The sequence below is a fragment of the Parasteatoda tepidariorum genome, chromosome 3 (genome assembly GCF_982258835.1).
Source record: "Parasteatoda tepidariorum strain Cologne lab strain chromosome 3, Ptep-v5.0, whole genome shotgun sequence".
Classification (NCBI taxonomy): Eukaryota; Metazoa; Arthropoda; class Arachnida; order Araneae; family Theridiidae; genus Parasteatoda; species Parasteatoda tepidariorum.
Genome location: NC_141757.1, coordinates 42,585,448 through 42,610,961, shown reverse-complemented (window position 1 = coordinate 42,610,961; position 25,514 = coordinate 42,585,448). Strand labels below are relative to the sequence as shown.

The 25,514-nt window shown below is 29.7% G+C and overlaps 1 protein-coding gene across 1 annotated transcript in view; it reads right to left on the bottom strand.

The window, feature by feature from the left end:
- Positions 1-20,397, bottom strand: part of LOC107444696 (uncharacterized) — a 32,207-nt gene extending 11,810 nt beyond the window's left edge. Inside the window, exons 1-17 of the mRNA XM_087160091.1 lie at positions 20,195-20,397; positions 20,090-20,104; positions 19,292-19,306; positions 19,123-19,143; positions 18,092-18,148; positions 13,903-13,917; positions 12,075-12,089; positions 10,874-10,888; positions 10,497-10,511; positions 4,676-4,690; positions 3,019-3,033; positions 2,853-2,867; positions 2,687-2,701; positions 2,521-2,535; positions 2,351-2,365; positions 1,800-1,814; positions 1,473-1,508 (exon numbers count right to left, since the gene is read on the bottom strand). Of these exons, the coding sequence (XP_087016217.1) occupies positions 1,473-1,508; positions 1,800-1,814; positions 2,351-2,365; positions 2,521-2,535; positions 2,687-2,701; positions 2,853-2,867; positions 3,019-3,033; positions 4,676-4,690; positions 10,497-10,511; positions 10,874-10,888; positions 12,075-12,089; positions 13,903-13,917; positions 18,092-18,148; positions 19,123-19,143; positions 19,292-19,306; positions 20,090-20,104; positions 20,195-20,234 (349 nt within the window). The 5' untranslated portion in view covers positions 20,235-20,397. The remainder of the gene's footprint in view (positions 1-1,472; positions 1,509-1,799; positions 1,815-2,350; positions 2,366-2,520; positions 2,536-2,686; positions 2,702-2,852; positions 2,868-3,018; positions 3,034-4,675; positions 4,691-10,496; positions 10,512-10,873; positions 10,889-12,074; positions 12,090-13,902; positions 13,918-18,091; positions 18,149-19,122; positions 19,144-19,291; positions 19,307-20,089; positions 20,105-20,194) is intronic.
- Positions 20,398-25,514: the final 5,117 nt, after the last annotated feature.

The window sequence follows — 25,514 nt, the reverse complement described above, 5'->3', positions numbered from 1 at the left end:
AAAAAAATCGACGCACCAAGAAGCAATCATCCGATTGCTTTGAAATTTCGTATGCATGAATGTTTTGAACAGATACGGCTGGAATGATGCCGACTGGGGACGTATGGTCTTTAGCGACGAATCCAACTTCCAACAGTGTCCTGACGATCATCGAAGACGTGATTGAAGACGCACAGGGCAGAGGAGGAATCCTGCCTTCAATATTGCACGCCACAGCGGCCCTCAACAAGGCATTATGGTCTGGGGTGCCATTTCCTTTGACAGACGGACCCATTTGCTCGTCATTAGAGGTACACTTACTGCACAGTGGTACGTCGACGACATCCAAAGACCTGTTTCGCTACCGTTCCTTTTGCAGCTCCCTGGGCAGGTTTTTCAGCAGAAAAATGCTAGACCACGTACAGCAGGTGTTGCTATGAACTGTTAGCAAGTTTGTCAAACTCTTCCTTGGCCTGCCAGATCACCAGATCTCTCTCCCATCGAGCATGTCTGGGATATGATGGGAAGGCGATTGCATCTGGCACGGAATGTTGATGACCTCGTTCGACAATTGGATTGAATTTGGCAGGAAGTACTGCAAGAGACCATCCGGGAGCTTTATAGGTCTATGCCACGACGTGTGGCAGCTTGTATCCAGGCTAGATGCGGGCCAACACCTTATTGAACGTGTTACTGTAACTCTGCAATAAATTATTCAATTGTTCTGAATTTTAATCATTTACTATTCAGTACATTGTCTTCGTATCCACCAATTTTTGTTTCAATCGGACAACTCCTTCTTGGTACGTCGATTTTTACATAAATAATATATATGTATGTAATATGTATATAAATAATATATATATATATATATACATATATATATATATATATATATATATATATATATATATATATATATTATATATATATATATATATATATATATATATATATTTATATATATATATATATATATATATATATATATATATATATATATATATACATATATATATATACATATATATATATACATATATATATATATATACATATATATATATACATATATATATATATATATATATATATATAATATATATACTATATATATATATATATATATATATATATATATATATATATATATATATATATATATATATATATATATATATATATATATATATATATATATATATATATATATATATATATATATATATATATATATATATATATATATATTATATATATATATATATATTATATATATATATATATTATATATATATATATATATTATATGCAATATATATGTATATATATATATATGAAATAACATAATATATTTTACATAAAAACGTAAATGGTAAAAAATATATGGGTACTTATAAAACATTTTATTTTTTAAACAAATGGATTTCTTTATAAGGATGCTAAAATTAGAGATTTATTGCTATTTATCAAGCATATCTAGCTAATTTTACCTTGAGGTGCGGCAGCTGGAGGTGGGTTGAAATATCCTAAGAAGCAAACACATGAACGTAAACTCGAAGAACATGCTTTAAAATCATTGCAAAGAAAATTTTAAATGAAAATAGTTCTATAGATTGAAAAATTTCTTCGTTTTGTTATGGTGGTTAAGAAAATAAGTTCTTGCTATTATTTAATCGATTAATATATATATATATATATATATATATATATATATATATTTATATATATTAATCGATATTAAATCGATTACGTAAATGGTAAAAAAAAGATATTATTACGAAGTAAAGAATTAAGTAGAAGTAGTAGAAAAATAATACCTTGATTAAACTGCCCTAAATAAGGAAATAATATTTTTTCAAGATTTTAACAATGCATTCTATATTATTCAATTTAATAAGAAATGCTCGATTTAGTTACTTGATGAGTCCTTACTGAGTCACAGAATGTATTAAAAAGCAGACAATTTTAAAAAAAAACATTCACCAATTTTTTCCATTCCGGCTTCTTCAAGACCTGCTTGCTGACTGGTTCAAAAATGCCAACCATTACCTTGTCACCCTAAAGCTCTGACGTTATGGTTTCCTATTACTTTTTTTCTCACGCCTTTAAAAAATCCAGTAAAAATTTTTTATTACGGGGCAATTAGAAAAATTATAGAGCTTGCACCCTGAAGAGCAATCTGGAAGGCACTTTCTGTGACGTCTTTATTACCTGGAAATCTCAAGATAAATATCACTGGATAATTACCGAACGAACTCATGTCAGAAAATTTTAATGTGTTATACCAATCGCATTAACATGTGATTTTTAATCTATTCTGAGACATTACATTCTAGTTCTGCATGTGCAAATAGTAGAAAAATAGTACCTGAATTAAACTGTCCTAAAAATAATTTCACAAAATATTATTTTTTTTTTGTTATTTTTAAAGATCATGTAAATATTGCATAATTTTCAATCATGTATAATGTATAATTTTTAATCTATTCTGAGACATTAGATTCCAGTTATGCTTGTGTAAATCGTAGGAAATAATACCTGGGCTGAACTGTCCTAAAAATAATTTAACGAAATATTAGTTTTTTATTATTTCCAAACATCATGTTATATTGCATAATTTTCAATCATGTATAATGTATAATTTTTAATCTGTTCTGAGACATTACATTCTAGTTCAGCATGTGCAAATAGTAGAAAATAATACCTTGATTATACTGTCCTAAAAATAAATTCACAAAATATTAGTTTTTCATTATTTTCAAAGATTATGTAATATTGCAAAATTTTTAATCATGTATAATGCATAATTTTTAATCGGTTCTGAGACATTAGATTCTAGTTATGCATGTGTAAATCGTAGAAAATAATACCTGGATTATACTGTCCTAAAAATAATTTCGCGAAATATTAGTCTTTAATTATTTTCAAAGATCAAGTAATATTGCAAAATTTTCAGTCATGTATAATGTATAATTTTTTATCTATTCTAATACATTAGATTCTAGTTATGCATGTGTAAATCATAGAAAATAATACCTGGATTAAACTGTCCTAAAAATAATTTCACAAAAGATTAGTTTTTCATTATTTTCAAAGATCATATAATATTACACAAGAAAGAGATAAAGGGATTTTTATACATAACTGTTAAATTGAAAAAATAGGCAATGCAAAATAAGTCAGTGTTCCGCACTGTTTAAATGCATGATATTTTATTTTTATTTATGTTATTTTATTTTACTTATTTTTTGCTTAAATCATCTAAATTGTGATTTAATTAATATGTAAGATTCCCACAACTGCTTTTACTTAAAAAGTTACTCTTTTGAAGTAGTGTAGGTTAATTAAGGTAGCAATGGCCACTGATGACTACCGTAGTTAATAATTTATTCATAAATTATGCGAAATATCTTTTATACCGTTAGAACTTTTTATGATTATTAAAAAATACAAGATAAGACTGCTTAAATTGCCGCTGAGTAATCCACAAAGCAACTGCAATTACTGCTCAGTAATTGCCTGCTTAAAAAAAGATTGGTCACATATTTGTTTGATGATCGCTGGTTGTTGTTTTAATCAAAGTTTAATTCAAAGATAAAAAAAAATAGCACTGCTGTGATGCGCTTAACAGGTCTTAGGATTGCCCACAGTCAGAGTAATCCACAAAGCAAATTACTCTAAAAATTAACCTGCTCACTTTTTAAATCAAACTGATGTTGAACATTTTGTTAATATCATAATCTATTAAAGAGTTGTGTCTTTGTTTCTAAATCGCATTTCATGCAGCACCCTTTCCTACCTATTTTTAGCCGCATCATTTTTTTTTAAATTTAATGACGTACTAAAAGCAGCTTGAGGGCTGAAAGTTTTTGTCCATTTATTAATATTTTTTCGGCAGTTGCGAAAATATTAAATGGCAAGCCTGTATAATCAGGTTTTAATATGAAGCGTCAGGTGGGATCTATATCCTGTTGCATTTTGTGTTAAGTTTGAAACTAAAAGTTTTAGAAGCAGTTGTGCATATTTTCGGTATGCTTCCACATATTCCACTAAAGTCAAGTTTTAATTTAATGTTTCTACAAATTGGTAAAAAAATAACATATTTTCTATAAAGATTACACCACAAAATAGATAAACAATGCAAGGCAGTGACAATAGAAGTATGATATTTGGTTTACACTGCTCTAAAAGTAGAAATAAAGTATAAACTTATTATTATATGAAAGTCATGCTAGGTTTTGCAATTAAAAGAAATGAAATAATGCAGTTACTGGGTATTTCCAGAAAGTGATGTCACTGAACTGAATAAAAATGCAGAGGTTTATAAATGTCTGCATTCAATGGGACTTGTCACTCCGCTTTCTTCTTAACACACTTCTTGGCCTTTTCTAAGATTACATTGGCTCCTAAAGCAAGGGCTTGTACCAAAGATTTAGTGGACATAAAGAAAAAAAGCTTACTGTGATTCCCAAGTTGACAAGAAATTTTGCTGGATTGCTCGTAAAAATGCCAGGGAATTCATTACCCGGCTGAGAGGGACGGAAAAGGTCTTAAAATAAATGTCGAAGGAATTAATTTAAAACTTTTTAATGTGTTATATAGATCGTGTCAATACATCATTTTTTTATCAACTCAGAGTCATTTCATTCAAGACAAACCATATGTAAATAATAAAATAGTATAAGAATATTACTTTGATTAAACTGCCCTGTAGAAAAAATTTTAGAAAAGATTAATTTTTTGATTATTTTCAAAGATCATATTATGTCGCACCAATAAAATTATAGTAGAATTTTGCACGCATAATGTAAATGTTAATAATAAAATAATATATTAACAATAATAATAAATGTTAATGTTAACAATAATAATAAATGTTATTTATTGAATAATGAAATGTAAAAATTTGCAAGGCATTTGAATCAGGGTTCGAATTTAACATCTAACGAATTTAATCAGGGTTGCAGGGTTCGAATGTAACATATTTTAGCTACAATTATTTAAAATATAGTTTTTCAATCATGCCAAATTGCCATATTTACAATTCATTTATTAAAAAAAGGCAAAAAATATAAAAATGCAACTAACTGCAGGTAAAATGAAGTGCAAAAATTAAGGGTTAGATTTTGGCATTCAAATGTTCAATTCATTCAAATGTTGGCACAAAGAACACCATAACATCCCCAATAATTTTGATTCATGACATGAGTTCAGAGGATAAATGAACCAAGCGTAACAATAAAGAAATCTAAAGGAAGTTTATTAAGCACTTATCTTCGAGTATAATTGGAATAAATAGTGAATATATAGAAATGAAAGTTCAACTCTCTTGATATAAAACTAATGCAAGGAAATGCTCATTACAAAATAGTGAAACTGTACAAGAACTTAAACGGAGAGCGACATATTCAAGCTTGGAAAAGTATCATTGTTGATCCTTGTCATGCAGCATCAAAAAAACTTCATGTGAATTCGAACCTCGATACAATGACTTGCGCTAGTGACTGAAGACAGTACAGGCACAAAACCATGATACCACCGCATACTAGAATTCCTCCCCATGAGACACACTAGAGAATTTCTGGTATTGGACAAGTCATTCTGTGTTCACCATTTTATCCATATGAGTATGTGTTCAGAACTGGTAGACAGAGAAAATGTCCTTTCATCTATAAATCGTAATCAGTCTCATTGCTCATCTCTGAAATTCTAATTCTAATATTTCCGACACCACCAAAAACATCGTCCTCAATGAGCCAGTGTTGATTGCGCACACTATAATGGTCATTGTGCTAATACATCGCTATTATACAATCTCGTCGCCACAGTGAAACATGATATTGATCACACTGTAGGCTATTATATGCGTCTTAAAAGATTTCTTCAGCTATCAGCTGCCAGTACCTTCTAACCCGTAGGACGAAATACCAGTTACTGACCGCTGTGTTTGAACGTGAAATAGCACAGCTAAAGTCTGGAGAGCATTTATTTCAAATGGAAGCTGTTCCTATCATTTAAAATACTCTCCGAGCTCATTAAATGCTGATCTTGTTAATATAGCGATCGTTAAAGAGCAAGATAAATAATGTTGTGACTGGTAAGCAGAATATGGTTTAAAATTGCGTAAGTAAGACACAATGGACAAAAAATTTCTCAAGAAAAATTGTCTTACTCATTTTTCAAGCAAAACTAGTTTAACACTATTTCCTACCATCATTACTTTCTCATGTGCTGCGTCTATGTTTACAAACCACTTTCTCGGCAATAACTTTTAAATCCCTAGCATCACCAGCCTAGTATCAACTCCTGGTTTTTACTTTGAATTTAATTTTGTTTTTAATCCAATTTCTCACGCTTGTACTCTTTATTTGTTTATTTTTAGTATTTCGACAAAACAGGGTTTGTAAAAAGGGAAAAAAAATATATCAAAATCCTGCATACGCTGAATGTGAATTTTTAGTGTCGAACCATCGATCCAATATGGAAGGAGAATTGTTAAAGTGGAGTTCCTGTTACAGGTTGCTTTATACAGGAAGTTTCAGAAGCAGCTTTGTGTATCCTGTGGTAGGCAAAGCATTTTTCTATTGAAAGTAATTCCCTTTTTTAATATTTCAATAATATTTAATTAAAATTACTTAGTTTTAACCATTTAGTCCATTTAGTAGTAAAGTTAAGAAATAATTAACCAAATAATTGAAAGTTTGATAAGTTCACTAATAAAGGCTATTTAAAGACAATAAAAAAGAGAGTGAAAAAGATTTTAAATGTCCTTTTAACGATGTTACAGTTTCGGAACACTGAGAGTAGCTTTTTTAATGACAGTCGCATTGATTGCTCCAGTTTCATTCCAGGATATATCTCAGTGCTCTATAGCAGTGTTCCCCAACCTTTTTATCACCGCGGACCTGTCAACGTTTGATAATTTTACCACGGCCAACTGAGGGGGGGGGCATTGATTGTTTATATTTTAGATTATTTTGATTTTATACCTTTAAAATAAAATACAGTTACACCAAAAAAGAAAGTGATTTAACATTTTAACTTACTTGAACGTTACATCAATGAGAACCCTGAGCTTGTTTCTTTGCAATAAGACGGCTCCATCTGGGGGTAATCGGAGACAATGATACCAGAAGTGTGTTGCTTATCTCCAGTTTATTCCGTTGCTTTGTTTTGGTTGCTGTTACTGCAGAAAATCCCGCTTCACACAGATAGGTTGTCGGAAATGGCAATAGGTATTTAAGTGCTGTGGTGGCAATCTCGGGGTATTCTGCCAAGACTTTAATCCAGAACACCGGCAGAGTTGTTGTTTCGAACGTAGTCTTAAGGCCACCGTCATTTGCAATTTCCAACAGTTGATCTTCTTCTTGCATTGACAAGCTAGATTCACCCGATTTGTTGGCAAATGGGTCGCGGGTCCATTCCTTACCAGTTAGTGGGTCTTTTGTGGTTGGGAAGTAGCGCTCGAACTCTTTTAAAAGCAAAGACAGGTGATCGTGAACCAACTGGGAGAATGAATCTTCAGGCTCTGTCTCGCCTAAAATACCCGCTAATGTCTGAAACATGTCGAAAATGCCTCTGTTCATGCGTCGCCCCCATAACTCCAGTTAGGCTTTAAAGGCAGCTACTTTGTCAGCCAACTTGAAAACAGTTGTCATTTTCCCCTGAAGGCACAGATTGAGTTCATTCAGCAGGTTGAATATGTCACACAGGTAAGCCAGTTTAGTGACCCATACCTTGTCACTGAAATGTGCTGCCAGCGGTGACTTCTTTTCTAAGAGAAATCTTTGCAATGGCTCTCGCAATTTAAATACTCTCAGTAGCGATTTTCCTCTGGATAACCATCTTATTTCTGTGTATAACAGAAGGCATCTGTACTCTGAGTCCATCTCCTCACAAAGCTGCTCAAACAGGCTCGAGTTAAGGGCGTGTGCTTTGATGTAGTTAATAACTTTAACGATATCAATCAATACGCTGTTAAATTCTGGTGACATTTTTCGGCTTGCTAGCACTTCCCTGTGAATGAGACAATGTGTAGCTTCACTTTCAGGTGCAACTTCCTTAATCCGAGCAGTTAAACCAGATAGACGTCCGGTCATAGCAGCAGCTCCGTCTGTTCATATGCCTACACAAAAGGACCATTTTAGTTGTCTTGATATATAACCATCCAGTGACTTGAACACTTCTGCTCCTGTGGTGTTGGTTGGCAAAGATAGTGCACATAACAAATCTTCATGCACATCTTCCTGATATAGATATCGCACATAAACAAGTAGTACTGCCTTGCTGTCAATATCTGTAGATTCGTCAACCTGGAGTGCGTACCACGGTGATGCATTAATCCTCTCCAACAATTGCTCTTCAATGTCTTCGGCTATTTCCTCAATGCGCCTAGTCACAGTGCTAGCCGACAAAGCCACATGTGCTATCTTTTCTACAGCAGCTTCTCCTAGTATTTCACGGCAAATGTCTTTAGTGGCGGGCAAGATTAATTCTTCACCAATATTGAATGGCTTTTTAGCTTTAGCAATGCGGTTAGCCACCAAATATGATGCTCTTAGTGCACTCTCCTTTATTGATGTGGTGGCCATCATAAATTTTTTCTGTCCTTCGTGTTCCCGTTTTTTTCTTTCAAAATACTCCAGGGGCTTGTCTTTTAATCCAGGATGTTTGGCGTTTAAGTGGCGAAGCAGTTTTGAAGGTTTCATAGCGTCATTAGAGAGTTGATCGCCGCAAACTATGCAGAGCGGTTTTGGTTTGTGTGAATCGCCTGTCCCGACAAAACCATACTTCAAGTAGGGCTCTTGGTAATGTCTGTTAAAAGTTGCATGTTTCTTTGATGTTGAAGGCTCTTCGGTCTCTTCACTGAGCCTTTTCTTTTTTCCAAGGAAACTTTCTAAGGACGTTTGTTTTGTACTCATGATTGCTAACTTGTGAGCTAAATTTGTGCAAACACAATACACACGTACCCCAAGCACTGTTAAACCTGAGAAAGTACCGGTGAACAGAGAGAGGAGTGATAGACACTTTCTTTTTACAAAAAACAAACAAATCCGCATAAAGCACACAAAACAGTAGAGAGGAATCATGGTCACGTGGTCTTTGGGCGACTAAATGGCAGACGAGCCAGCTTCTCTTTTATAGCCTTACTATACACCCTCGCTGTGTGAGGCGTCAGAATCGAGAGAGAAGACGAAGTTCTTTATTAGTTCCAATGCAAATGTCGCGTCGCGCTTTCGTTTTTTATTTATGATATTTACAGTTACGATGATTGTTTTTTTTTTTTATTAAAACTAATTGAATGAGAAAATAGTTGCAGAAGATTTCTTTTTTTTTTACTTTTTAAAACATTAAAAAAAATTATGTTACTACCTACGGGAGCATATTTTTTTTTAAATAAATAAAATTTTAATGGAACACAGATATTTTTAATTTGGGGTATAAACCTAGAAATTTAAATTCAGTTTCAATGAAATGGGCGGACCGGTACCATTTGATCCACGGACCGGTACCGGTCCGCGGACCGGGGGTTGGGGACCACTGCTCTATAGGATAGTATGCACTTACAAGCTCAAAAAATTGTAAAATATGATTTCAGAAAATTTATTAAAAGTTTAAACTTTTGGTTAAGCTTTAAGTGATCACAGATTGGCGAGATATTCTACACATTCTCCAGGAATAGTTTATAAAACACATCAATACAAGCACGATTCATATTCAAATTTCAATTATATGTTAACAAACATGAAAAAATATAACATTCTCTGACAGCCAACACTTTATCAATAAATGTTTCTTTTCCAATAGTTAAAATTTGAACCAAATTCAAAAATACTGATTATCGATGACTGCATATTTTTTTATAAATTTTTTATAAGTTTTAAGTATGCGATAGACTCTGCCGCAATCCCTCTGTTATTAGCCACCTGTAATTTCAAAAGAAGTTAACGCTAGACATCCCCTTTCTATTTGAAAATCAATATTTTCCTGAATAAGTGTCATGATTTCAATTGAATGAAATGCATACAGCAGAACTCAATAAATTACAGGATATCTATAACTTGAGCCTATAGAACACCAATATTCAAAAAAATTATCAATTGGTTCGAAACTATTATTTTAACTTAAACATTTTGAAATAAAATATTTGAATTTGATGCCTTACAAACTGTAGTATTATCCTTTTAAAACTTTGCAAATATTGTAATCGTCTCATAAAAAATAGATTTTTTGGTAAATTAAAATTACAAAGGAAGGAAATATTTACAAAATATATCAAATATCTAATATTTCTAAAAACAAAAAAAAACTAACAATGAAAACGTTATAAAACAGGAAGAAAAGGTAATTCATAAAGAAAGTTTCAAATCTAGGTTAAAAAATTTGAGCATTAAATTCAAACTCAAATTCATGTTCCATTATTGTATCATTAGTATGTAAACGGCTAATAAAAATATAACAGCCAAATAGATAACAATAAAAAGAATTAAATAGAAATAGTAGATTAATAATACCTGGATTAAACTGCCCTAAATTAAAAAAATATGCATTACAATTTTTATTTGATTCTCGAAGATTGCGCTATGTTTCACGACCAAATAAAAAATACAAGATTATATTTAATTCGAGTGCCCGAAGAGTAGCGTCACTGAGTCGAGTAAAAAATAGGCAACATGCAACAGGCCTAGTCACTCCACCATCTTTGATCCCCTTCACTGCCTGGAAATATCACTAGAACTAATTTATAGAGGCAGGGGGAACTGGTTTTTAAAACAAAAATTTTTAATATAGTGTACTTATCCTGCAATGCTTTGTGTCGATTTGCTTTTTAATCTACTCAGTGACATTACATCAACGGATACATCGTGCTTAAATATTAAAGAAATAATACCTGGATTGAAGCGTCCTAAAAAAAGAATTTTAATAATTTTAATAATATATAAGTTCAAAATGTAGAGAAAGCAGGGGAAAAATTACAGAACAGTGAAAGAAGGGGAAAAAGTAAAAGAAAAAGAATCATAAAAATAAAAAGAAACAGGGAAAAAAATCAATCCGCAAAAAAAGGAAAATTTTTTTTTTTTAAAAATCCGGAAAATGAAAGATGTAATCTTTTCATCAGCTCACACGATTACGTCAACAAAAAAGAGTGCTTCCTAATATTGTATCAATATAGCCAAAGCAAAATACATCAATACAATAGCGTGAGGAGCACTCAAAAAAATTGACAAAAAAATAACAACAAATAAAATTGAACACAATAAGTAAAAATATCACATAAAAATCGAAAATAAAATATAAAAAAAAAAAAAAAACAGAATAACACATGAAATGAAATCAGAAAATTGAGCAGCGAATTCAAACGAACTTACATGAACGGGAATTTTTTAAAAAATGATTTAAAATATTTTCATAACAAGATTGCCCGAAAGCAAAAAATGAAAATATAATGAATGATAATATAATGAATGATAATATAAATGATATATATATATATATATATATATATATATATATATATATATATATATATATATATATATATATATATATATATATATATATATATATATATATATATATATATATATATATATATATATATATATATATATATATATATATATATATATATATATATATATATATATATATATGTGTGTGTGTGTGTGTAAAGCGAAGTTCTTAGCATTTTTTAGCTGTTATGTTAAGAATTGAAACATTTAATATAAATTACCACCCTTAGCAATTCACATGCTACTCTTCCGCTGAAATTTTTAGAATCTATGAATATTAGAAGAATATAAGATAGAATGTATGATTTATTCGCTTTCCCTTTTCAATAGCCAATCTCTTATTCATTATGCTCCAATGTAAACAAAGTAAACCACGTTCCTTCCTTTACCAAGTAGCCAACTGCTGTTAAAAGGTGTTTTGCAGTCTAAGTTTAAAAAGTATTTGTATTATTCATGTTATGCCAGTTATTTTCTACGAATGAAATACGTGTTTAACTGATTAATAAATGGATAATACAATGTAAAACTATTCATATAAATATGAGAGGACTATTAATATAAATATTAGAGGAATAATACCTGGAAAAAATTGCCCTAGAAAAAGAAATTATTCGTGAATTAATTTGTCTCGCATTTTTTATCATGCTATAATGCTCATGTGATCATTCTATTATGCATATTTATGAAAAAATTCCAGATTTACTTACATGCTGTGCCCACAAATTAATGTCATTTAGGTGATTTAAGAACAATTATTATTCTGTTCGGGAAGGTGTATAAAACTTTCCTAATTTGGTTCTCTTTATTTGTATAAATCCTTTCCAAAGAGATTTCTACGTGATGAAGATATCAGGGTTGACTTTTTCCGAAATATTATTTAAGAGTTTTAGCAAAATCTCTTGATGTTGTCAATTGTCCAAAAAACACATCCTTTCATGAAAGTTTTGAAATACATGAACAAAATGAATCGGTGAGCAACATCAGATCGTTAGGCCAGCGGAAGAATGTTGGCCTCTGAATTGGTTAGAAAGCGAATCACGAAGAATTCGGTAGCGGCAAGGTCCATCGCATGATTAAGACTCCAATCGTTCGGGATGTCAGGCCATTACTTTCTGGAATGTTCATTGTTTGTGTCCTTTAATGAATGCTCAAATAATGGTCTGCATTCAAGAATTTACTGACAAAAGTCACATTTTCGTTGATTATTTGCTACCACGAGCTTCTTTAACTCGTAAGAAAAAAAGTGACTGATCTTTTTAAGACTGATTAAAAAATGTCTTATTGTCCCAATAGACTTTCCGGCTGACTTTCTGATGAAAAAAGTTTCTGCTACGATCTTTACCGAGTTTTACACAAAACTTCATCGCAATCTGTGTCTTGCGTAATGACTCAAACTTGAGAGGAAAATGAGTTTCCCGAGTACTGTCGCTGGAGTAATCTTACACGTTTAATGACCGCCTTCTTTACTAATTAAAACTGGACTGAGAGTGTTGGAATGCGTATTAAGCTTCAAAATGAGTTTAGAGACGTAACTTTCTGGACTCACTTTGCATACCCGTTAAACGGATGAGTAATAGAATGCAAAATGTAAGAAAAGTAAATCAAAACTTAAAGGTTGGAAGTTGGTACTTTTTTCCTCCAATGAGAGTAGTCTGTCTTTTACCTGTGTTTTGCTATGTCTTGGCATCAGTCTTTTGCTATGCATGGTTTTCACACGAACACACACTACTTTGACTTAAAAAAAAATTGGTTTTACTAAAAGTAGTCGAATAACAGAAAAGTACTTATTGAACCACTGACTACAACATCTTTAGGAACAATAAGAATTCTCTTCCGAACTATAAATGATATGTTCTTTACAAAACAAAGCTCATGGGAAAGTGCCTTTACTCATTTGTTGGGTAAATCCCATGGTGAACTTTTTGTAACCACAATTTCTCTGTAGGCATTGTGTCTTTCTTTCCAAACTGCTTTCTATGCAAACACCCTCTCTACACATTTTTAAAGACGATTCAATATCTGATTTCTTTTCTTGCTCATCTAATTTCAGAGAATATCCCAGATTGATAGCTTTTGTTCTCACATTAAAAAATTTTCCTCCCACTAAAATAGAGATAGTCTAAAGGAAGAAATTCAAATTCTTTTATTAGATGAGACCTGATTCGGAGCAAGGAGATGAGGTATTTAACTGAAGTCTTGTTACTGATTGTATTACAGTAAAATAATGTTTAGAAGTAATTTTATATCTTAGCAGTAAGATAACGAATTTACTATTTAAACTACAGCTTACTTAAATTTATTGATAGTATTAGAATAAAGAAAAAAATTGCCAAAAAAATCCTAAATAAGCATTAAACAATTAAATGTTATTTATTAAATATTTGGATTTTAAGCAAATTATACATACCCATTTGGTTTTGAACTGAAAAAAAATTTATTAATATTATTAAAAAGATTTTTATTAAAAAAATAATAAAATTCAAAGTGTAAAACTCAATATTAAAAATACTACTTCAGATACAGCATACTAAATTACCCTTAAAATATGCTTTTCCTTTTGAAAATTCTTTTTTGTTGCTGCTAGCAAGATGACAAATAAGAAATTACAAAATAACTTGAAGATGCGTTAAAAAATTTACCACTTTTAAGGAATGATTAAACATGACGAAAGAAACACTTTTTGCTCTATAATGGAAGGAACTAAAATACAAAATTTTAGTTCAAGTGTATTTACCGATTAAAAAAATTATCTTTTCACATAGTGCTCATAAATGAATTTTATAATGTTAACAACGAAAATTTGAAAGAAATGGTTTAATATTTTCATTCGATCTAAGAATTAAAAATAGGTGTATATGCAACTAATGTTTCATAAATTGCTACCTATTTTTTAAGAATTTTTTAGGGTATCCTTCTTTACTTTGTTCACTTTAAAATATAGAATTTACTTATTAGGTAGTAATGAGAGTTTTTCAAGTTTGTCGCAAAAGAGATCCAGCAAGGTATGCATCGTACAATTTTGCACCTGTTTACCGAGGGAAAATAACAACTCCAGTAATAGCCAGCAATAAATTTGTATCGAATCAATTCGCGATCTAATCAATGAAAGCAGAAAAATCAGTTTGATCTTATTTTTTATCAATTACAATTTCTCGCCTTAACGTCTCCTAAGTGTCTAACCCAAGAAAGTACAGTACCGCTCAAAAGTATCAGTACACCTAGAAACTTATAAAAAAATGGCAAAATTCAAAGTATCATAACTTCTTTAAAAATGATCAAAAATGCTTCTGCTTTAGCTCACTTTGAAGCTTAAAATCTCTACTTTTATGTACTTTAATTGTTTTTTGCAAGTATGTGCAATTCTACTCTAAACAATCATAGAAAATTGTATTAATTTTTTGTGAAGTTTGACGCGATGTACGAGCACAAAGGGGTTAGATATTGTTAATTTTTATTATACCATTGAAAAAATTTGGACTTTTAGCTTTCATTTAAAAAAAAAATTCCAAAAAAACATGTTTTTTGACGAAGTTATTGTCAAATAAAAAAAAAGTTTTTTTTCTTCAGAATTTAATGATTTTTCAGCAATTATAATGAATTTTAGTGTAATTTTAATATGATATGAAAATTTTTTAATTAAAATAAATTAAAATTTAATATTTCTCGATAATATTATTTCATAATTTATTATAACAATTTTAACTTTCTTTTTTGGAAAATATAATAATGAAATAAGAATCAACGTTTACAATTTAATATTTTGAAATTTATTTTTTCGTATTTTTCTCAGAAAAAATTTGAAAACAAAAATGTATGTACATTTTTGTTTTCAAATTTTTTCTGAAAATGGAAACCAGGTTTTTAACAATTATTATGGAAGAATTGGCTTCACTGGAACATTTTTTTTTATAAATTGCGTCTGTACTGAAGAGGAAAATTGCAAACAAGGAAATTCGTCTTTATATTATGGAGTATTCAAAAAAATTGCCTCATTTGTTACTTGAAAAACACATATTAGCAAAATAAAACATTAAGCAGCATTTCTTTTAGTGAGACTCGATTATGCATTCATTTTAAAAAACAACTTTTAAATAATTATTAGCAGCCAAACTAAGGAGCCACTCCCCAGTCTTAACGGTAAGAAATTCTAATTACCAGAGCATGAATAGTTACTAACGGAAACTTAAGAGTTCAGAAAAAAAATTCGAAATTTGATGAGTTGTTGAAAGATAATATAGCAAAAAGTAAAGTGAACTCCGCGTTATTAATATTAAATTTTGAATGATCTGGCTGCAGCTTAATCACCGAAAATGTCGTTAAAGTGAATTTAACCCTCATGTAGTCGAAACATTTTTGTGGTTTGGGAAATATAGTAGCTCAAAGAGAAATAGAGTTAAAAATAGATTTTGATACTCGATTACTCGCGGTATTGAAATAATGAGGTATACACTCTTGTGTTGAAATAAGCAGTTAACCGTTGTATGATTGTTAAATAAAGAATAAAATTATGTATCTTCGCTTTTTATAAAATGTGTTAAAAATTAGGAATTTGTTAAATTTAATTAAAACAAGATTAAGAATGATTAAAAAATATATTTACGAAATTAAAGAAATTCTTAAGGCAAAGAAATGGGTAATACCTATAATAGCATCACAAAATTAAAAAAAATGTGCAGATAACTCTCGAAGCATCATGTTATGAAAAATAAAATTATCTTCTATATCAGGGGTTTCCAACTGGTGGCCCGCCGGCCGCATCCGGTCCTCGAAGCCTTTTTTCGTAGCCCACGAACTAAAATATATTAGTTTTCATTGCGGACAATTTTCGCAAAAAAATCTATAAGGGCTTAAAATACTTTAAAAAAATTTTTTTAAAAACCTAATTTTTTTGTTTTCTGTGAAATTTAACATACCAACGGTGCAAAAAAAAATATTTTTCAGGTTTTGCATCCAAGAAAATATCTATTTAAATACAAAAATAATCGTGTAAGTTGCTCTCTTTTTTTTATTTCGTTTTTCATATTTTTTTTTTTATTTTGTGAATATAATTTAGCATGTGCTTAACAGAAATTCTCCAATTTAACTTTTTGAAACCACTCATGTTGGACGAAATTATTTACTTTTGTAAATTTTAAAGTGCATAAAAGAGGGAATGAATATCATGTTTTATCTAAATTCCTTGAATTGAATATCGCATGAGCGGAAAAGAAGAAAAAAAATTAATTTCAGATAGTCGAGAATTTTTTAGTTGTTGCTATAATTCCTAATAAGTCGAAAAAATGTTAATTTATCACAGAATTAAATGTGAAAGTAAAAAAAAATCTTGTCGCTAAGTTTCAGATTAAGAGAAGATTCAAAATGATACGTAACAAGCATTAATTGTAATGCTTGGTATTTTTTTTAATAATAAAATAAAACTTTTATAAAAATCTGACAGCAATATTTAATGTTCCTTCAAACATAAAAGAGTCCTATATAAAATTTTGATAACGTTGTGGCCCGCCATTTGACGGGTGCTTTTAATTGCGGCCCCCGGCCTCATGTGAGTTGGAAACCCCAGTTCTATATGTACCCACAGATTTCATAAGGTATACCAAACTTTTTCCTAATTCATTGAAAAAGAGTCCCTTGTAAAAACTATATTTTACCTTTGCAAATGAGTTTTTATTTCATCAGGATATGACACCTCTATAACTAAAACACTTTTCTTTAAGGACTACACGACACTGTATTTTTCACACATTGTGCTCCTTAACTTTCATGATTGGACTGCAAATATTTTGTAAAACATTTTCATTCAAGTATATTTTGCAAATGGAGGTAAAATGTATTTGCAAGTTTAAAATCATTTTTTTTCAAAACAACAATCGTGATTTTGATTTTTTTTTCGAGTCTTTTGTTTTGTAAAGCAAGGTAATTACTTCTACAACAATGTTCGAATTTTTGTTACACATAGAATTGTTTTATTCGATTTTGGAGTTTTAATTGAAATATATATTCTCTAAATGTTAAAATATTTTTCATTTGATAGTCTGTTATTTTGTCAAAAAAATATTTTTTTATGAAGTTTCCTATTGCAAGGAAAACTGCATCTATGCATGTCATTAAATTGGAAATAAATTGTTGAAGTTATCAATTCCACTATTCGCAAATAATTTCTACGTTTTCGCGCATTATTTTATTCAGCTCAGCAATTTCTTAATAGTTGTTACAAATATAGTACAAAAATGTGACCGATATAAAACGAATATATGTTTTCACTTAAATGTAATTATAAACTTATTAAGATAAACATAAATCTTATTTAAAAACATTGGGGTACATTCTCTTAATCTCAAAGTCCGATATCTTCACATTATTACCAATCAAATAAAAACTGTGAAAAAAAATTTTTTTTGTTATATTATTTTCGTCATTAGTCAAATACTTAAAACAATCATAATGTACATTAGGGTTAAAAGAATAATCCGATAAAAATATTAAATATATTTTAATAATAAAGTATAGATGATATTAAATGAATCTGATTCATTTCATCTCTAGTTTCAAATAATTAACATTCATTAGTTTTCAAAAATCCAAAATTACATAATTACCAAATTGAAAGGGATCAAAACCACCTACTCCAACTCCTGCTCTTGCTCCTGCTCCCCCTAAGAAAAAAAATCATAAATGTCTGTGTTAAAAGATATTAAAAAAAATTAAAAACACAAAAATTATATTGAAATCTTAAATGTATTTTTAAATGTGGATTCCAGATAAGAAATCAAAATTAGCAAATGATCGCTAGGCATTTATTATTTTTTTTTCGCTTAATAAACAAATTATGGCTTTATACATGTTCTGAAGCGCAGAGATTGCGTGATCTATCTATCTATATATATATATATATATATTTATATGTATAAACAGTCTCTTGTAGGATAAAGATTATGAAATATTCACTTATATATTAATATTTATTGATAATTATATAAAGATTATCAAAATTATCAAATATTCGAAGCACTTTTCCTGAACTTATGTGTCTGAACAAAGGTACTGAACAGATATAAATTAATCTAAACTTTCAACCTAAAGAAGTGTCAGTGGAATGTGCATTGTTGTCAAGAATATAAATGCATCTTACTGCAATGTAATTTTCTAGTACAAGCTACATTTCCAGTAAAATTTCGATAATAATTTCAAAATTTTCTTTCTACTGAAGTATATTATTTATTTCATTTGATATATTGATCATGTATGAATAATTTAGAACTATTCCATGTAAAAATTAGTCAATATTATTTAAAACTAAATGTTGATTTGTTTACATAAATATTCGTTATACTTGCAACAAACAGAATCACATATTCAATATTTATATTAATATATCAATAAAATGAAAACACATTTTTAGATGAATGTGAATATTCTTTACCAAATACAAAGCAAAAATCCACAAAAAAATTTCATATAATAATAAAATACATTAATAACTATAACAAATATGAAAATATAAATACGCATCATTTCCATCAAGTAATACAAAATATATCTTGTTTTTCTAAACCGAAAGCATTATTGTAATACGAATTATAATTTTCCTACCACTTTTTTTTAGAAAATAATTTGTGTAAGATTTTACCGAAGCCAAATTGGGGATTTGCTGAAACAAAATAAATGATATTGTTACATTCATAGCAATTCTTAAAGTGTATTATATTTTGAATTCTTATTTAAAAATATATTACTTGTAAGTTACTTGTAACTCTCATTAACCATTTAATATATTTCTATTAAAAAGCTGTACTCACCTACAGCATACGCTCCTTTAAAGTAAAATAACAATAAACAAATGTTGTATTAAAACCATTCGCTTAAAAAGAAGGCAAAATATTTTTAGCATTTTGTAATCATTCAAAAAAAATATTGCTTAGTATCTAGATTCAATAAGATAAAATGTTTTATTATATTTAGATAATTAAAAATTTTATTGTATTTCTAAAATTAATTATTAGATTTAAAATTTAATTATGAAATAGTTTATTTAATTATTTCAATATTCATATTTAATCCTTAAGGAAAAGAAATGGCAAAAACTGCAAAAAATATAACAGATGCTCCAAACATTTTTAGCTGTTTAAAACAGTAAATGATGAAACACAATCATTTAATTAAAAATCATTTGCTCATTTGTTAAAGCTCCATCAAGCTTGAAAATTCTTAAAACTCAAGAATTTAAAATGCAACGGTTGGTAAAGACATTTAATTTCACTAAAAACATTTTATTTTATTTTTGAATAGTTTTAAAAACTGAGGAAAATCGAAAATATTTTGTTGCAGTAGATAATGGCATCAAGATAGCTAGCCAAAAGTTATTGATAGTTAATTAGACCAGCTAGAATATTAATGGCTTAGTAAGAAAGATTTCATCGTAAGTACATTTAATTTCTATGATGATTAGTTTTTCTACAATCAATAGTTTTTTTATGATCACCATTTCAGCCAAATAAATTAATCAAATATATTGATGATATAAACTTACTGTTTCATACAATCATGTTAACTGAATGACATGTTACATTTTGTTGTAATTAAAAAATTCTACTTACCAGCAGCAAACGTCTCTGCAAAATAGTAATATATATCAAATAAATGTATAAATTTAAATTTAAATTAAAGCTTTTCATATTGAAGTGCGCAAAATATTTTTTTACCAGTTGCAAAAAGACAAATTGTAACTATCTGGTAAAGCATTGCTACGTTTAGAAAAATTTTTTAAAAGCCAATTGAAAAGCTGCTTCTGGATGCAAAAGTTGCAATTTATTGCTAAGTACAATTAAACTAAATAGTCGTGCCCGTTTTGCTTTTTGTTCGACTTGAAGTGAAACGCCATCAAAGCAACTTTTAATTGGCTATTTTTTAAGAGCTTATAAAAAGTATAAAACTTTTTATGTTCCCCGTCAAGGAAAAATTGCTGATACAAAAGATACTCGCAAAAAAAATATTAAAAATCTTACTTAATCTGATCAAAAAATCCATAAAGACAGAAAAAAACGCTTTTTTTCTGCCATCTCAGAAGAAATATCCAGCTAAAAAAACACATTTTAAAAAACAATCTTCATTAAAGATATTACCGATTAACATTAATCACTTATTTAAGTAAAAATACTGTAACTAGTTAAAGTGCACTTCATATTTGTATTGATAGTCATTTACTTTTATGGTGAGAAAATGACATTGTGGTCAAAAGTGCTTCTTATCTTTATGACGTCAGCCTTTATAATAAAAAAAAATGTAAGTAACGTCAGAAACGTGTACTTTAACATGAAATAATATATTTTAACATACTTTTTTATTTATTTATTTTAGATCGAATTCCTGTGTAACGAATACAATAGGCTTAAGTTGAAAACGTCGTTATATTGAATTTTTTAATATACTTATTTGTACTGTGGATTTGTATGGTTTTTGAAAATTTAAGTCAGTTCTACGAAATTCTTAATCGATGTGATAAGCTCAAAAATATATAATTATGCATTTTAATAATTATTAACTTATTAAATTCGGATAACTGAAGCGCTGAAAAGTGAAGAAACGTAATCGATTGAAAAAGATGTACATATGTCTATTTTAATAAATAAAAACAATATTAGGAACATTTTCTAAGCCTCTAAAATTTAAAAAACCTCTTTTAATGGTTTACATTAGTCTAGTCACTATAGTTCTCAAATAGACAGTTACCATTTATGCATCTGTGGAATATGAAGCAGTTAAAAATTCGTTGTTCACTCAAAAGAAGTAAGGAAAATATACAAATGATATTCATCCTTACCCTTCTAATGCTAAAATACTTGAACATAGTTGCAGACCAGGTTCACCCGTTCATGGCAACAGTTTTTCCTGAGGGGGATGGTGTTTACCAACAGGATAATGCACCATGTCATAAGGGTCGAATCGTCGAGGAACATTCCAGTGACTTTCAAGTCATGTCTTGGTCCCCAAATTCACCTGACCTTAATCCAATAGAGCATTTGTGGTCCTACTTGGAAAACCAAATTCATGCTGCCACGCTACCCCCTCGCAAATGTGACGGAATTGCGGGAATAGTTGGAGAGCACTTGGTCCAGATACCTCAGACTACCTATCAGCACCTTGTGGAATCAATGCCACGGCGAGTGCTAGCAGTTTTGAGGGCTAAAGGTGTTCCTACATATTTATTAGCTGGGTGGTCATAATGTAATGGCTCTTCGGTGTATTCTACATGAGAAGAAAGTCTAATATGATATAATAACATTGCTATATTATTTTTCATTGCATAATTATGGTCGAACAATTAGTCTTAATGTATAAAATTGAAAATGTTTAGAATTCGTACGTTTTCTGAGCAAATCAGAAGTACAGTTTTATATTGTTTGTATTATAAAAGTTATAAGTTTGGTACAGTGACAACAAGTTACTCACAAGGGTCGCGATGTGCCAAATTTGAGGTCTAATTCATTGATAGGAATTTCGTTAACTATGTACTGAAATAAAAAATGCATATGTTTTCAAATAACATTTGACCTAACAAGGACAGTGTATTGGAAAAACGTCTACAACAATAAATTGACTTTGTTAAAATGAATATGGTGCTGAATGTCATATTTTTATATAATAAAACTCTATGATAAACGAGATTCGTTTACGTTAGCATGACAAAGACATGATATGCACTGTCTATGGAATGTAACAGTTATGTATTTTTATATGAGTATTTTCAAATTTTCGATGTCGTTAAAAAAATTGCTTGCATTACAGTTTATGAATTTAGAAATCTCTGTCCAATTTTAACTGATAGTTGTGCCACTGTAATTTATTATGCTTTACTTTTTAAAAGAAGTTTTTTACTTAAGTCGCACATCAAAATGTTTTGACAAAACTTAATATGGTCACACATGATTTAATCTCTCTCATTTTTTCACAACTTAAATGATTTAAGAACTTTCTTACCTTAAGTTTTGAACCATTTGCTTTATTTATTTCTCACAATTCCTAATTTAAATCTTGAAATTTAAAGTAGCTGGTAGTTCCAAATAGCAATCTCGACTAATCAAAGTACACTTCCACACTAACATTCAATCTGGGAAGAGCTTTAATCATTTCATTTCCTTTATCTTAGATTCAAACTGAAATTCTGATCTTCATTTCATCTTGCTTTGTATTTGTAAATGATATTACCTGGAGTGTCTTGAGATACAATTCCTTTAATTTTATTCCTTTATCTTGAAGTCCCGATGGGACAATTATCAGAGCTGTCATGCTCGATACATCAGTTCTGTCATATGCAAGAGCAAAAATAAGCAAAGGTAATCTCGTTTATGTGTAGTATTTTCCCTCTACTTTCATGTGTTAGTCTGGTTTTCAGTGTTCTGGAAAGCATGACGAGAAGTTCTAGAACCGGATGCTTTCAAATGGTTTGCATCATCTTGACTTACATATCCATCATCCTTTTCTGAATTGCCTTTTGAATAGTTCTGAAAATTTCTAAAATTGCATAAGATTAAATATCTGAAAATTTTCAAAAAAGTATCTTCGTATTTCTTTGCTTTTCTTTCCTGTTATACCCATTTTTCGTGTAATGTTTTCAAAACGCATTCTAATTTTTCAGCATACAAAATAAAAATTGCTCCAATAATCATTTTATTGCATTACTTTTTCAAACTGAGTTCTTTGTTTGGACTTTCCGCACCATATTTTCAAATTTCATTGCTTGCCTGTCGCTATGTTAAAGTGTTTTAGCATATTTAAAAACTTTTTCCATTCGCACTCTTAAGATATTTCAGCATATTTTTTGCTATTTTTTTACTATTCTTTACTATTTCTTATGAAACGACACATTTCTTGTTGAATAATCCTATGTATTTTCTGCATCGCAATAAACTACATTTAACGAGGTTACTGATGGGTCTTATTTGTTCATTGGCACACAAATGCTGCTACAATGCATGTAAAATTCATCCCATAGGCAGAACTGTATTGAAACAAATGCTTTATTTTCCGTTAAAGTCATGTCATTACAATAATAAGTAATTTTATGACCAATATAAATTATGCCATGAGTTGCTCTGAGTCAGTCAACAACGCAATCAATAGCCTCCAATAATACTTAGCTTTTCCAAAGTTTTAAAATAGTAAAAGGTCTAGCAGCCAGTGTCAGTTATTGGACAAAATTTTGTATTTTAGAATCAATCATAAGGAACTCTGGAAGCGTAAGTCCACAAGTCGAGCACAATTGAAAAGTAATATCGAACTTCAAGATTAACGTATTTCTGCCAAGAAATGGACAACATATCTTCTTTTTTACTTCAAACTACAAACCCTGAACTTCATAATGCTGGTATTTGTATGCCTTAAATACCAGTTAGGACACTGTAAAAAAATTCAGGATCAATTTACGGTATAAAGAACCTGTACGATGGGGGATCATCATTAAAATTTGCTTTACCGTAAAATATTATACATTCATTTTTACAGTAATATTCCTTTAATTAGAGTGTTTCGGCAGTTATTACTGTAAAAATTACTGTATATCAGATTCTTTGTTCCATAACACTTTCCGAAAAATGGATTTTACGGTAAGAAGTACCAGCATCTTGAGTGATGGCATATTTTACAGTAATTTCATTTGGAATTTTTTCTAGAACCTCATCAATGCTTTTTCGGCACGTCTCACTTTGGTCCATCCAACAAATGGTAATTACTTCGGCATTTGAGGATTAATAACAAAACGTTACTGTATTGTGTATAAATCTATATAATAGTCAACGGGAACAAAAAAAAATTCAAAATCCTGTTCGGTACTCCGAAGTTTATCGTGATAAATTGTATATAGAGGTCTTGAATATCATTTGTTGAACGCTATAGATATCATCATTCTTGGAGAAAAGCAGGCATAATGAAAAAAGAAATTACTAAATCTTTTTCTAACCACGATTTTAGTGTTTGCAAAAATATTCAAAATTCACTTAATCGTAACTTATTCAATAATAAAAACATATTTCTTCAGTGGTTCCACCATCTAATTACTTTAATACTAAATTTAGAATTGTGTTTCATTGTAGTCTAAGTGAAAAAAAATATCTTTGAAAAAAAACATTTAATGTTTAGATTTTTTGCTCAAGTTATAGACACTCTTAATGTTTCGAATCTTGGACATCACAAGTAAACTAATTAATTATGGGTAATTAATAGTTAAGTTGCAAAAATCAGTCACGAAAACGTGTAATTCGATAAATAATCATGCTTCTTTAAGGCACATTTGAATTCTTTACCATAAAAATAAAATCAGATCACCGCAAAACAAATATCCTTTAGACAATATAGAGGTCGATTGTTTGAACTTTAACTTTTATCATATTTCGCAATGTCTTGAGAGCTTTTTAAGTAAAACTTTTAACACACAAGCAATGCCTTAGAGAGAAAAAAAAGGTAAATAACTCATTATACCGAAATATGGATATTCAAATTTGCTGCTGCCAAAGTCATAATATGAATATTTTTAATCTAGAATAAAAAATGGAGGAAAAGTGCGTCTATGAATATGTGTCCTTCCTTATAACTCTGGAACAGTTTGTGCTAGGGTCCAGAAATTCAAACAGCGGATGAAAGGGCAATTGTAGCCCCGATCTAAGGAATCGTGCAACATTTTCAGCTGCTCGATTCATAAGAGATATTTGAAAAATGAAACAAAATAGTTTCTCTTGACATGTCTGAAGCCATGTATTTATTTTGTTTACATTTGGGCTTTTGAAATGTTTTTTTTATTAATCAATTTAAAAACAACTGTAATTGAAATAAAATGAAAACTTGTTTAATAAAAAATCAAAATTAATGGAAAAACATACTTAATCGTTTCGAATGGCTGGAAAATATTATCCTTCTATAATTAATGCCTAAGGTGCTTAATTAATTTTGGATGTACACAGAAGAGCCATTACATTATGACCATCCTCCATCTATAACAATGGGCTCGCCCCGGTTTTCATGGCTTCTCGC